The 12,589-nt window shown below is 51.0% G+C and overlaps 1 protein-coding gene across 1 annotated transcript; it reads left to right on the plus strand.

Moving 5' to 3' along the window:
- The first annotated feature begins 2,849 nt into the window (after nucleotides 1-2,849).
- CD22 (CD22 molecule) lies at nucleotides 2,850-12,218 on the plus strand. Its single transcript, XM_063109938.1, has 13 exons — nucleotides 2,850-2,883; nucleotides 3,157-3,528; nucleotides 4,589-4,876; nucleotides 6,010-6,276; nucleotides 6,429-6,692; nucleotides 8,062-8,319; nucleotides 8,523-8,783; nucleotides 8,866-9,129; nucleotides 10,520-10,616; nucleotides 10,763-10,838; nucleotides 11,006-11,124; nucleotides 11,650-11,776; nucleotides 12,087-12,218. The coding sequence occupies exons 1-13, from the start codon at nucleotides 2,850-2,852 to the stop codon at nucleotides 12,216-12,218; spliced, it is 2,559 nt and encodes an 852-aa protein (XP_062966008.1).
- The last annotated feature ends 371 nt before the right edge of the window (nucleotides 12,219-12,589 follow it).

Genomic DNA, 12,589 nt, shown 5'->3' on the forward strand with positions numbered 1-12,589 from the left:
TCACTGAGTAGAAGACTGATAAAAGTGGTGACTGATAAAAGTAGAAGACTGATAAAATCAGTCTCAAGACTTTCCCATTCAATACCACTTTGCACAAGATATGTTTTTCCTTCCTGATATCTGTGTACTCTTCCCTCAGCCCTTGGGGTCTGCCATCAGTGTAAGTGGTCAGATTCTTCACCATTCATGCCTGTGAGAGAAAGCAGTGGAAACGATAATAACTAGATGGTGTCAGTAAATGATGAATACTTTCAACTTGACCTATGCATTTTTCAGCAGGCTGGCAGTTCTAATTTGCTTGGCTTGAGTCATTAACATTTTCTGAGAGCCAGGTAAAGGAGAAGTTGTGGAGAAGCCTGTTCTGAAACTGATCTGATATAGAAAATTCATACGCTGAAACTAAGAACTGACCACAGATATTCCAGTGTCCCTTCCAATCTGACTCCAAGCCCACATCCCCTCCATTGTCCCCTTTCCCCACTCTCCAGACCATGTGCCTCTTGATCAGCCTCAGAACCATGGAGAATCAGGGGGTGTGGCCAAGGAGGGTGAAATCGGTCACTGGAGACTTCACTGTGCTTCCCCTTTCACTCTCAGATGCTGCCAGGGTCCCCGAAGAGGGAAGACACAAGGAAACAGGTAAAAACCCCATTTTGTTCTTTTTTTGCATTCAGCAAGCAAGTATGGCGTAGCTGCTATGTGCTGTCACAACCCCCAGGGCTGGGAACACAAAGGGGACCCTCCTTTTCTATCTTTTGCCTGTGCGACAGTTGTAGACAGACCCGGCCTTTGAGCACCCCCCCTTGCCAGGCTTCGTGAGTCTTCTGAGAGTAAGACAGATCACTGGATGCCCAGGAGGGAAGGATGGAGTTAGGGAGACTGACTCCAAGGTCCTGTGAGGCCCCAAACAGGCCTGTATTGAGCAAGCCACAGGTCTGGAGAGCATGGCCTTGCCCTGAGCCTTTGTGCCTAATGACTGTCACCCCTAGCCTCCACATTCCACCCTGCCTCCTTAGCCTTCCAATTCCCAGGCCTGGAGCCCCACTTCTTAGACTCCAGAGACTGCCTAGAGCTCCTTGGGGAGCTTGGCTGTAAGCATGCAGCCCGCTCTGGCAGTGTCCCTCTCCCACTCATGCCGGGGTTCTCAAGCCAGGTCCTGGTGAGGGTGTGGCTGGTGGATGCTGGCAGAGGGGGCACAATTGTCTAGCAACTGGAGGCTAGTCTTTGCCTCAGAGAATGGAATCTAGTACTTGCCACAGCCCATGTAGAAACCCTAAGGGGACCTCAAACTGTGTCCCTCAGAACACTTAACCTACAACCCTGCATATTTCTTGTGGAAAATGTAAAATATATCCCATGACCAAAGAAGTATGGGAAATGTACTATACCCTAGCCCCTAAGTTAGAAGATTTATGATGTATACAGAGCTTATTAAAAGGTTTGAAAGTCCCGCAGTAAAAGATCTTGCATTTAGCCCAGCTTTTCTTAGGTGGATGTGACCTTGAAGACTTTCTGTGTGTAACACTGTTAACAACTATTACCATCTGCAAAGCTGATGTCAGCTCTGCCTGGAGAATCTGCCCCAGCTTCAGACCCTCGTCCCGGCTCCATGCCCAGGCCTGGCCTGCCCAGCCCCTATGCCTGGGGACAGCACCCCCTTCCTGCTTTCGGCAAGCAGCTTAGCTTTTCCTACACCTGGTACTGGATGCCCACCAGCCCTTGGCATGAACCATGCAGCCTGAGAAGATAAACAGCCAGAGAGGGAGGCGTTGATGCATGGGAAATGTTTCAGGGTGGGTGGGAGGGGCTCAGGTCTGTAATGAGACCGGAGACACACTCTATTGGCATATCCTGCTGGCTCCCCGGGGACCAGCATGGAGGTCACAGCTATGTAAATTGGGACTTAAATTTAACTCTATGTAAATGTAACTCCATATAAACGTCTAGGATGGTGGAGGGCAAGCTCACTGCACACACACACACACACACACACACACACACACACACACACACACACATACACACACACACAGAGATGGGCAGTGGTTGCAAATTGGCAGTCCTTGGGCTGCCTCCAGCCCACAATAGTTATGTTTGACCAGCACTGTGTATTTTTTTTTTTTTAAAGCAGGACCTTTCATACGAAAATCTGGCTTCTTACTTTTCTTAAAACAGTGGAAGATCAGACAGTGTTGAGCCCATGTTCCTGCTTGGCAACAATTGGCTGGAACTGTGATGGCCACCACTTTTAGACAAAGCATAACCTTTGTCCCCATTTGACTGATTTGTGTGTCCTATCCAGCCCCTTGGGGCACCTAAGTGGGACCACATTCTCCTAAGACCTTCCAGACCCTTCTAAATGCTCTCCTGGCATCATACTTCATGACTGGCTTTAGAATTACCTTTTGGGGGTCTTTCAAATCAAGGTTTGACCATGTCTCTTCCCTGTGTAAAGTCCTTCATTAGTCATTAGTATCCCCAGGGAGAGCTCCAAGTTACCCAGTGTCTGGCATTTGAGGTGCTCACTGGTCTGATGCCACTCAAAGCCAGAGAGCTGCATGAGAAATTTATAAAATTATAGATGCATAAATGGATGGATGGAAGGAAGGAAAGGAAAAAGAGAGATGCTGCCCTATGGGGCTTTCAGGATGAAGGAGAGGCACGCCATACCCAGAAAAGACTCCCAAACGCTACATCCCCACGATGCAATCAGACATGGTCCTCTGGGGATCAGGGAAAAGGGGTGAGAGTTCAGTGAGTGGGCAAGGAAGCCATCTGGAAGATGTAAGCGACCAGATGTCTCAAAGACAAACTCTTCCCAGCTCAGGCTCCCTCCTAGAAACGACACCATGCATCTCCTCAGCGCCTGGCTACTGCTCGTGGGTAAGATCTGTGGCCTACACTGGTACTTGGGTTCTGGGATGTTAGTGGGCACTGGAGAAGGAGGAATGATCTGGGCCAGAGAAGAGTAAATGTGGGGTAGGGTGGGGGCAGGCAGTGTGTCTATATAGCTATGTGCAGTATACATGCCTCTCTCTGTGTCTTGCTCTCTGTGCATCTCCCTATCTCTCCCTATCTTCAGAAGGGATTCTTTATTCCTTGAAAGCTCTCCATGCCCCCTCAATAATGCTTTCTGATCACTGTGGTGGGTTGCAGAATACCTGGCTTTCTTGGACTCTAAGTGGGAGTTTCAGCACCCCAAAACCCTCTACACTTGGAAGGGGGCCTGCGTCTGGATTCCCTGCAGATACACAGCCCCAGAGCAAGAGCAACTGATAAAGTTCACCCTGTACCACAATTCTGAGTATGATGGCATCTCCAAGGTCTACAAGGGGCTCATCCTCTATGAAAACAAAGTGCCTGGAGAGTTCCTTCCTCAGCAGGGAAGGGTACGATTCCTGGGAGACAAAATACACAACTGCTCCCTGAGCATCAACCCGGTGCAGGTAAATGACAGCGGTCACCTGGGGCTGAGGATGATGTCGATGAATGACAAATGGTTGGAGAAAATATACCTCAATGTCTCCGGTAAGACCTTGGGGGAAGGGATCTTCTACTTTGGGAAGGGACAAGGAGGGAGGTGGGAAATACCTGACTGCTGGGACAGCAGTCACAAACTGAGTTGCCTGCAGTGGTCAGGCAGGGCTGCCAGCAGGTGATGTGGGCAAACTGCAGCATGAGCACTTGTCCCACCTCAGGAGCCCCACCTGCCCCTCAGCTCTGCCTACTTGAGCATCTGGGTTCCAGGTTGCCAGATCTTCTGATTTTTCAAGAGAAGATAGAAATCTGGATTTTCAAGTGAAATTTTCCACATGTTAATGGTTGGTGACTAATTCTAATGAACCCTCCAAGGCTAGATGACAAATGTGTGGAGGTGTTGATATGACCCACCCACCAAACACAGGTCTGGGGCTTCTGCCCTGGGACGTGTGGTCACTCTGTTCCACAACCTGTTTCTTCGGTGGGTGGTTTTAAGCAGCCCCGTGTGAGGGGTGAGAGCTGATGCTTCAGACCCTGCAGTGTGAAGGGCGGCCCAGGCCAGGGGCAGAGCTAAGCCTGGCCACACACAGCCCCGCTAAAGGAATGCTGTGCTTGGATGTCTCCATTATTGAGGCCATTAAAGAAATAAAAGTTTGTCATCAAAGCTAAGAAATACATGTTGAACTAAACTGGTAAAATTCCCTTAGGGGTGGTGGGAGGAACAATCTTGAAAACATTTAGAAAGAAAACATCAGCAAGTGAGAATGAAATAAGTATGTGATTTTTTTTTTTTTCTTTTTTGGCAGCTGGCAGGTACAGGGATTAAACCCTGGACCTTGGTGTTATCAGCGCCACGCTCTAACCAACTGAGCTAACTGGCCAGCCTGAAATAAGTATGAAATATGATTCCCAAGGAGATTTAATGTTGTCCAGGCTGAGCAAAAATGATTCAAAGCAGAGAAAAGTGGGACTGGAGAGCGGTGGGAGGGATTGACAAGGGGTCCCTGAGGGCTTATTTGGGACGGGGCATGTAAACCCAGGTGTAAGAGGCTGTTCACGCACTGGCCCTCAGTCTCCCAGGCCTCCAGCATGGTTCCCACTCTTGCAGAAACGCCTCTTCCACCTCACATCCAGCTCCCTCCGGAAATTTGGGAGTTACAGGAAGTCACTCTGACCTGCTTGCTGAATTTCGCCTGCTTTGGGTACCCAATCCAATTGCGGTGGTCCCTGGGGGAGCCTGCTGTCACCTCGACCACCATTACTACCAGTAATGTCCTCACCCAGAGCCAGCTCACGTTCCAGCCACAGTGGACTGACCATGGGAAGAACCTGACCTGCCAGCTCTGGAATGACACCAAGGTGCTCTGTGTGGACACAGTGCAGCTGGATGTGAAGCGTGAGTCTCCCCATGCTCCTATGGGAAGGACAAGGCCCTTGTCACCTTCTCCCCAACCCCACAGTGGGCACCCACTGAGGCTAGAGGAGCCCACAAAAAGGAAGCGTAGTCAATCTGTGGTCACCAGCTCTGGAATGGCCCACGTAGAGTTGTGTTCCCTCTCCCACCATCCCTCTTGTCAGGCGTGATGCTTCAGAAAACAGATTTATCTTAGCCTCTGCTTTTTGGCTTAGCAGAATAAAATAGTCTATCCTCAAGCCATGACGTGCTTTTGGGATCACCCGGTTAGGCTTCTCTGTTCCCCCTTTGGGGAGAAACTTTTTCACATCATTATTTGGTGCCTCATTCATTCATTTGATAAATATTTCTTGCAAACCTACTAGGTGCCAGGCATTATGACAGCTGCCAGCTGAAGGGAGGGGAGGAAACACAGCCGCACGTCTTGCCCACATGAGCCAGCATTGCATCAGGGAGACAAACACTAAAGAGAGTAACAAAGACCTACAGAAGATAATGATAGGTAGTGACAAGGATGTTAATAAAACAGTAAAGCAGGGTTAGTAAGGTAGGGGGAGGGACGGGTGGAGACCACTCTGAGGAAGGTGAGCACTTAAGCTGATTTGACTGGAGGGAGGGACTGAAGAAGGCAAATTGCCAGAAGAGGATTCCAGGGAGAGGAAAGAGCAAGTACCTTGAGGTGGGAACTTGGTGTGTCCACGACAGAACAGGAAGGCCAGACAGGCTGAAGCTCACTGCCTCTGAGGGCCAGATGTTAGCAGAGGAGGTAGGTGAGCACGTGGGATGCTAGATCTCATGGGCTGCGGTGAGGGCTTTGGATTTTATTCTAAGTGTGGAATCCACTGAATGGTTTCAAGCGGAGAGTGACAAGTCTGCTTGACATTGCTAAGAATCCTGCTGGCTCCTGGTGGAGACCAGACGGTCAGGGAAGTGAGAAGAGGGAGTTAGGAGGCTGTGACAGTCACCTGGGTGAATGGACAAGCCCATGCTTGTTGGCAAGGGTAACTGTGTATGTTGCTACTGCTTGGTAAGAAAAAAAGTACTGCCCCTTCTCACCACATTCCCCCCTTTGACAATTCCCTGTCCCCTCCCCCACCATATCTCCGTTCCTCCAGACTCCCCGAAGCTGAAGATCGAGGTCAATCCGAGTGAAACCACTGTAGTAGAGGGGAAGACGGTGACTATGACATGCCAGATCATCAGCAGCAACCCAGAGTACCACACGATATCTTGGCTCAAGGATGGGACCCTGCTGAAGGAGCAAGAGACGCTCACACTAACTCTGTCCACGGTGACCAAGGAGATGAGTGGGAAGTACCGCTGTCAGGCCTCCAATAATATTGGCACAGGAAAGTCAGATGACGTGGCCCTCGAAGTGCAGTGTGAGCCTCCTGGGAGCTGGGGAGGGACAGGCGGGGAGTTAGCAGGGGTGGAACCAAGGCCCTTGAGAGGGGAGTAGTAGGGGCTCTCATAGCTGCTTGCACAGGTTGGAGGGCTCTCCTCACCTCCCGCTTGCCTCTACCCTTTCTTCCAGATGCTCCGGAACCTTCCAAAGTTCAGATCCTCCATTCACCAGCTAAGGAGGGAGATAAAGTAGAGCTGACTTGTATATCACCAGCCAAACCTCCTCCATCAAATTACACCTGGTTTCACAATGGGAAAAAAGTGCTTGGAAGGACAGAAGAGAAATTCCAGATCTCAAAGGTCCTCCTCTGGCATGCTGGGACTTATCGCTGTGTGGCAGAAAATAGTCTGGGTCGGGGACAGGTTGGCCAGGAAGCTGATTTGGATGTCCAATGTGAGTAGTCACAGAACCTCTGGTTCTAGGGAGAGAAGATGGAAGGAGAGGGAGAGGAAAGGCAGACAGGGCACAGGGGATTCCTGAGTCCTGGAATGAAGAGCGAGCAGAAGCCAAGTGTATTAGTCTGTTTTTGTGTCGCTGTAACAGAAGACCTGAGACTGGGTAATTTATAAAAAAGAAGAGGTTTATTTGGCTCACAATTCTGGGATAGCTGCATCTGGCATGGGCCTCAGGTGGCTTTTACTCATGGTGGAAAACAGCAGGCTGGCAGCAGGTGCAAGGAGATCACATAGCAAGAGGAAGCAAGAGAGAGAGAGCGAAGGGAGGTGCCAGGCCCCTTTTAACAACCAGCTCTCGCAGGAGCTAATACAGCGAAGAGATCTCACTCACTAACCCCCCCTCCCCAGGAGAGCATTAATCTATTCATGAGGGATCTGCCCCTCATGACCCAAACCGTTCCCAACACTGCCACATTGGGGATCAGATTTCTAAATGAGCTTTGGGGGGGGGGAGGGAAGGTTGGGGGGACAAACACATCCAAACCACATCACCAGGGTCTCCCGATATAAGCTTCTTGAGGCAGGGGCTTTGCTGCTGTTCACGGTCATACTCCCCGCACTTACAAAGGGCCTAGCTCGCGGGAGATGCTCAGTAGGTGTTTGTCGAATGAACGAACTGCAAGATGCCGGGGCTCCATGAGGGACATGGAGAATTAGCATCGCTAGTCCGTGGCTGAGTCCCAGAAGAGGTCTTGAAATTTTCAAGGAGAACTGGGGCACAATGTCTCATTACCTCTCCATTGCTATACCCTTTTTTTAACATAATAAATCTTGTCACGGAGTTGAGCCCAGAACAAAGAAAATCTATAGCCTTGATCCTTGCACACTGAAATGTCATATTTGCTGAAAGGGATGCCCAAATCCTGAACGCCTAGACAGCTGGATACACGATAATAGCAGCAGCATGTTTATTGAGTGTTTACTACACGCCAGACTCTGCCCTATGGTCATCATTTCATTTCATCCTTGTGACAATTCCAGGAGGTTAGGTACTCTCAGGACCCCATTTGGCAAATGTAAACTGAGGCCTGCAGTGCATGGTCATGCAGCTATAAGTGGCAAGGTCTACCTGTCTGGCTTCAGAGCTGCGCTCTTAACCACTGTACCATCCTGCCTTGAACCACAGCCAGGCCAAATATCCAGGGCAGGGTTTCCATCCTCACACAGATGCAAGAGGGAAGTACAAGGCTTCCTCTGATTAATTTAGGAACGTATGAATGCAGGGGGTGGACAGGGGAGGGAGCAGGAAGGAGAGGGTATTACAGAAAACCAGCTTTTCTTTATTCACCTCTCTGTTTTTCTCTCAGATCCCCCCAAGAATGTGACCACGGTGATTCAAAACTCCACACCAATTCGAGAAGGAGACAGTGTGACTCTTTACTGTATCTACAATTCCAGTAATCCTAAAGTTACCCAATATGAATGGAGCCCCAAAAGCTCCTGGAATGAGCTATCACCCGGGGTGCTGACGATTCAAAAAGTTGCCTGGGACGTCACAGCAATCACTTGTGCAGCTTGTAACCGCTGGTGTTCTTGGGCTTCACCTGTCAACCTGGATGTCCAGTGTGAGTGACTGGGCAGGGGCATCTGGGAGGTAACCCAGCTGAGAGATGGGGACTGAAGGGCAAGGAGACTGGAGCCTGGACCAGAGTCTTCAAAGAGAATGGAGGCATGAGAGCCAGGCCTCAGTGCCAAGGGGAGAGGAAGTCCCGGGGGTGGCAAGAGGGAGAGAGAACCGAGAGGTCAGCCTGAGGTCCTTGCCCTCCAGATGCCCCCAGAGATGTGAGGGTGCAGGTCAGCCCCCACTCCGAGATTCGCTCTGGAAACCAGGTCCTCCTCCGATGTGACTTCTCAAGCAGCCACCCCAAAGACGTCCACTTCTTCTGGAAGAAAAATGGAAGCTTTCTGGAGGAAGGAAGAGAACTGAGCTTTGACTCCATCTCCCCAGAAGATGCTGGAAATTACAGCTGCTTGGCCAACAACTCCATAGGACAGACGACGTCTAAGGACTGGATGCTCCAAGTGCTGTGTGAGTGGCTGCAGCTGGAGGCTGAGAGCAGAGAAGAGCAGGTGACTGGCTTCCTGGACCCTGACTTGGCTTCCCCTTACAGATGCACCCAGGAGTCTGCGTGTGTCCATCGCCCCGGGAGACAGAGTGATGGAGGGGAAGAAGGTGGCCCTGACGTGTGAGAGCGACGCCAACCCTCCCCCCTCCCATTACACCTGGTTTGACTGGAATAACCAAAACCTCCACCACGCTGGCAAGACTCTGAGACTGGAGCCTGTGGAGATCCAGCACTCAGGCGCCTATTGGTGCCAGGGGGCCAACTGGCTGGGCACGGGGGAGTCACCCCCCAGCACCCTCACTGTCTACTGTAAGGCCCCTCTCATGCTGTTCTTGGGCCCTGGCTGCTTCTGTGGCTTCCTCCCAGGGCTGTGCCTTCCAGGACACCTGGTCATTCTTCCATGCCTCCTCCCTCTCCATTCCTGTCGGCCCAGCCCAGCCTGTCCACTCTCCCTGTCCCACAGCTCACCTGCCACAGCCCTGGAGGAGTCACCCTGTCGCACTTCACTGGTCTCTCTCTTTTTCTCCCTCCTGTTCAGAGTCTCCTGACTCTCTGGGATTCCCTCTCAGGCTGATACCACCTTCCAGACATTCCCAGCTTCTACTGGGTCCCTCTTTCTGTATCTCTCTAATTCTGTCTCCCTCTATCTCTGTCCTTCTCTCTCTCTCTGTATCACCCTTGAAAGACTCCATGTTTTTATCTTTTGAAATTGTAGTGGCTTTTAAAAAGATAATACAAGTACATGGTGAAAAAAAAACTACGAAGCACCAAAGGGTAAACACTGGAAAGACAGACACCTGTCCCTCTTGATCCCTGAGAACTCTAGTCTCCTCCCTAGAGGCCTCCACTGTGAGCAGCTTGTCCATCTCCTTCCGGAGATGCTGTGTACATGCACAGTACACACGTGGATCTAGTCGATACACCCTTCTTCATTACACAAATGGCAACAGAGCCCACACTTTGCCTTAGATTTTTCATTTTTCCATGGGATGAAACCACTTGGAGATTGTTCTATATCCCTGCATATACAGATATTCTAAAGAATCTGGAAACCCAGGGAAAATATTTAATTTCTTTATTGTATTTTTTCAGATTAATGATTGGAGCCACGGCATTAAATTTAGAAAATTGTCGTCAGCAAATCTGGAGGCTGAAGGAAAATACCCTGAGCATGTTATCTGGAAATAACGGACACATTGTATAAAAGCGCTGTTCCCTGGGTCTCCACTTTTCAGACACCCCGAGACCTGCCTCTTTTTCTCAGGGCTGCCCTGTGCTCCCTTGTATGAATGTTGCGTATCTTCTCTACCCAGTGCCCTCTTCAAGGTGGAGGTGTGCAGTCTCTTTGGGCAAGGACAGTAGCAGGATAAATTCCCATGTTGCATCGCTGGGCCCAAGGCCTGATGCACTTTCAGTTCGAACAGTATGCGGCAAATGCTCAGAAGAGCACTACCCATTTATGAGGGTGAGGGTAACATGCTCTGCGTGTTCATGTCTGTGGAAAAGCAGGAGCTCCTCAGGAGAAAGAACCAGCCCTTTCTTTCTAACAGGAGGCCCAAGGGGCAGGGGTCGGCTTCTGCCTCTTTCTCTGCATCCGTCCGCGATACTTGGAGAGGGAGGATGGTGCTGCATGTAGAAAGAAGTCACTGCAGGGCAGAGCTGGCCGTTATCTAATTGAGGCTGCTCCTTTCTCCACCAGATAGCCCGGTGACCATCGGCAGGAGAACAGCCATGGGAATCGGGCTGTGCCTGGCCATCCTCATCCTGGTAATCTGGGGGTTCAAGCTTCAGCGGAGGTGAGCTCCTCCCCTGCCCACCTCCCTCACTCTCCCTTGGCTGATGTCCCTTTCCAGTTACTCAGTCCTGAAGCCCCCAGCCTGCTGAATCCACAGGTCCTGTTCCCATTCCCTTGACCCTCGCTGAGCGTGCCTTTATTTCTTAGCTGGAAGAGGATTCAGGGCCAGCAGGAACTGCAGGAAAATTCCAGTGGTCAGAGCTTCTTTGTGAGAAATAAAAAGGTAGGGGGAGAAAGATGAAAGGCAGGGTGGGCCTCGAAGTCAGTGAAGAAACCAGGCAAAGCAGGGTGAAAAAGTACTACAGGGAGATTGGGGGTGTCAGGGGCCAGGGGAAGGGAACCAGGGCATGGGAAAGAGTGGTTAGAGCTTCACCCTTATTCCTCTCCCAGATTAGAAGGGCTGCTCTCTCAGAAGCCTCACATTCCCTGGGATGCTATAACCCAGTGATGGAAGATGCCATTAGCTATGCCGCCTTGCGCTTTCCAGAGACTGACGCATCAAGAACTGGGTACTGAGGGTACCTGCACCCTGGGAGGGATATGGGAGGAAAATTAGAATACACCCCCACCCCTCAAAGGCCCCCACTCCCTGGACACACTCAAGGACTGGGTACTGAGGATACCTGCACCCAGGAAGGGGTGTGGGAGGAAAAGCTCATGTCCTGCCTGCCCTCCTGTGCCAGGCCTGTGCCAGGCATTGCCATATACCTGAGACTTCATTCCACTCCATAACAGCCCTCTGGGTAAGTGACAGTCTCTGGAATAGGACCTGTTTCTTCAGGTCAGGAGCACATATGGCCAGAGTCAGTCTTTACCATGAAGGCTGAACCTCTGTGATACTACATACGCTCACTCATTCAACACATATTTTTATGAGCTCCTACTGTGAACACTGGGCACTTGGGAGACAGCAAGTTATTTTTACATGAGGGGCTGAGGTTAGGGTGCCACTGAGGGGCTAAGGGAGATGGGAGAAGGAGGACAGCTCATGCAAAATACTTCATTTGTGGCCATCTATCTGCCCTCCTTCTCAGAGATGCAGAGAACTCAGAGATGCAGGGACCTCCCCCAAACAGTGACAACACGGTCACCTATTCAGTGGTGTCTCCCCCAAATAGCGATGACATGGTCACTTACTCAGTGGTGCAGACACATCAAATGGTAAGAGGGCAGGGCTATGGAAGGCTGGGGAAGTGGGTGCCTGGCAACTGCTGTGAGTCCAATATGGGAAGGACTTGGGTAGACATTGGTGATGGCAAAGGTGGGGTGTTGGCTGGAGAGGGCTGCTCAGGCAGAGGTGTGGTAAGAGCCAGGGCAGGCACCTCCATGTCTGAGATAATGACCACAGCTAGTTTCTGGACAAGAGAATTGCTGCTCTGGCTTTTGGACCCTCAGGTAGAATCAAGGAGAGAAAAGGAAGGGAAAGCAGATGGTGGGAGGCTGGTGACTTACCATGATGTGGCTTTCTCAGGGTGACTATGAGAATGTGGCTGCGGCTTTTCCAGAAGACGAGGGGATTCATTATTCGGAGCTGGTTCATTTGGGGGGTGGGAAGCGGCCTCGGGCCCAGGAAGATGTGGAATACGTGGTCCTCAAGCACTGACAGCCGATCTGACTATGGGAGAGGTGACCGGGGCAGCAGGGGCCAGAGCAGTCCCAAAGCTTCCCCAACCACTGCTGCTTAGCTGCTAAGTCACACACACACACACACACACACACACACACAATCACTGCAGAGAACATTGTGCCTGGCCCAGAGAGGCTTCTCAGCGCTGGTAACCCCAACCCTCCAAAAGGCCTGTCCCTGGTCTTTTCCCACTCTCCTTACCACCCAGAAACTCATTTAAACACCTGCCCCACGCTGTACAACTCCCCCTGCCCCCCCAACACCTGCCATCTGCCACCATCCACCTCCTCCCGATCCCCACTCCCAGCTGGCTGTGTCACTGTTTTTTCTGATTCCCTTCTCCACCC

This window comes from Cynocephalus volans, chromosome 10 (genome assembly GCF_027409185.1).
Source record: "Cynocephalus volans isolate mCynVol1 chromosome 10, mCynVol1.pri, whole genome shotgun sequence".
Taxonomy (NCBI): Eukaryota; Metazoa; Chordata; class Mammalia; order Dermoptera; family Cynocephalidae; genus Cynocephalus; species Cynocephalus volans.

Bases quoted from the DNA above. Each gene is read 5' to 3' on its own strand.
- CD22 (XM_063109938.1), top strand. From the start codon at position 2,850: ATGCATCTCCTCAGCGCCTGGCTACTGCTCGTGG. The intron at 4,877-6,009 runs GTGAGTCTCCCC...CCGTTCCTCCAG, and splicing joins AGTGCAGCTGGATGTGAAGC to ACTCCCCGAAGCTGAAGATC. The intron at 6,277-6,428 runs GTGAGCCTCCTG...CCTTTCTTCCAG, and splicing joins CGTGGCCCTCGAAGTGCAGT to ATGCTCCGGAACCTTCCAAA.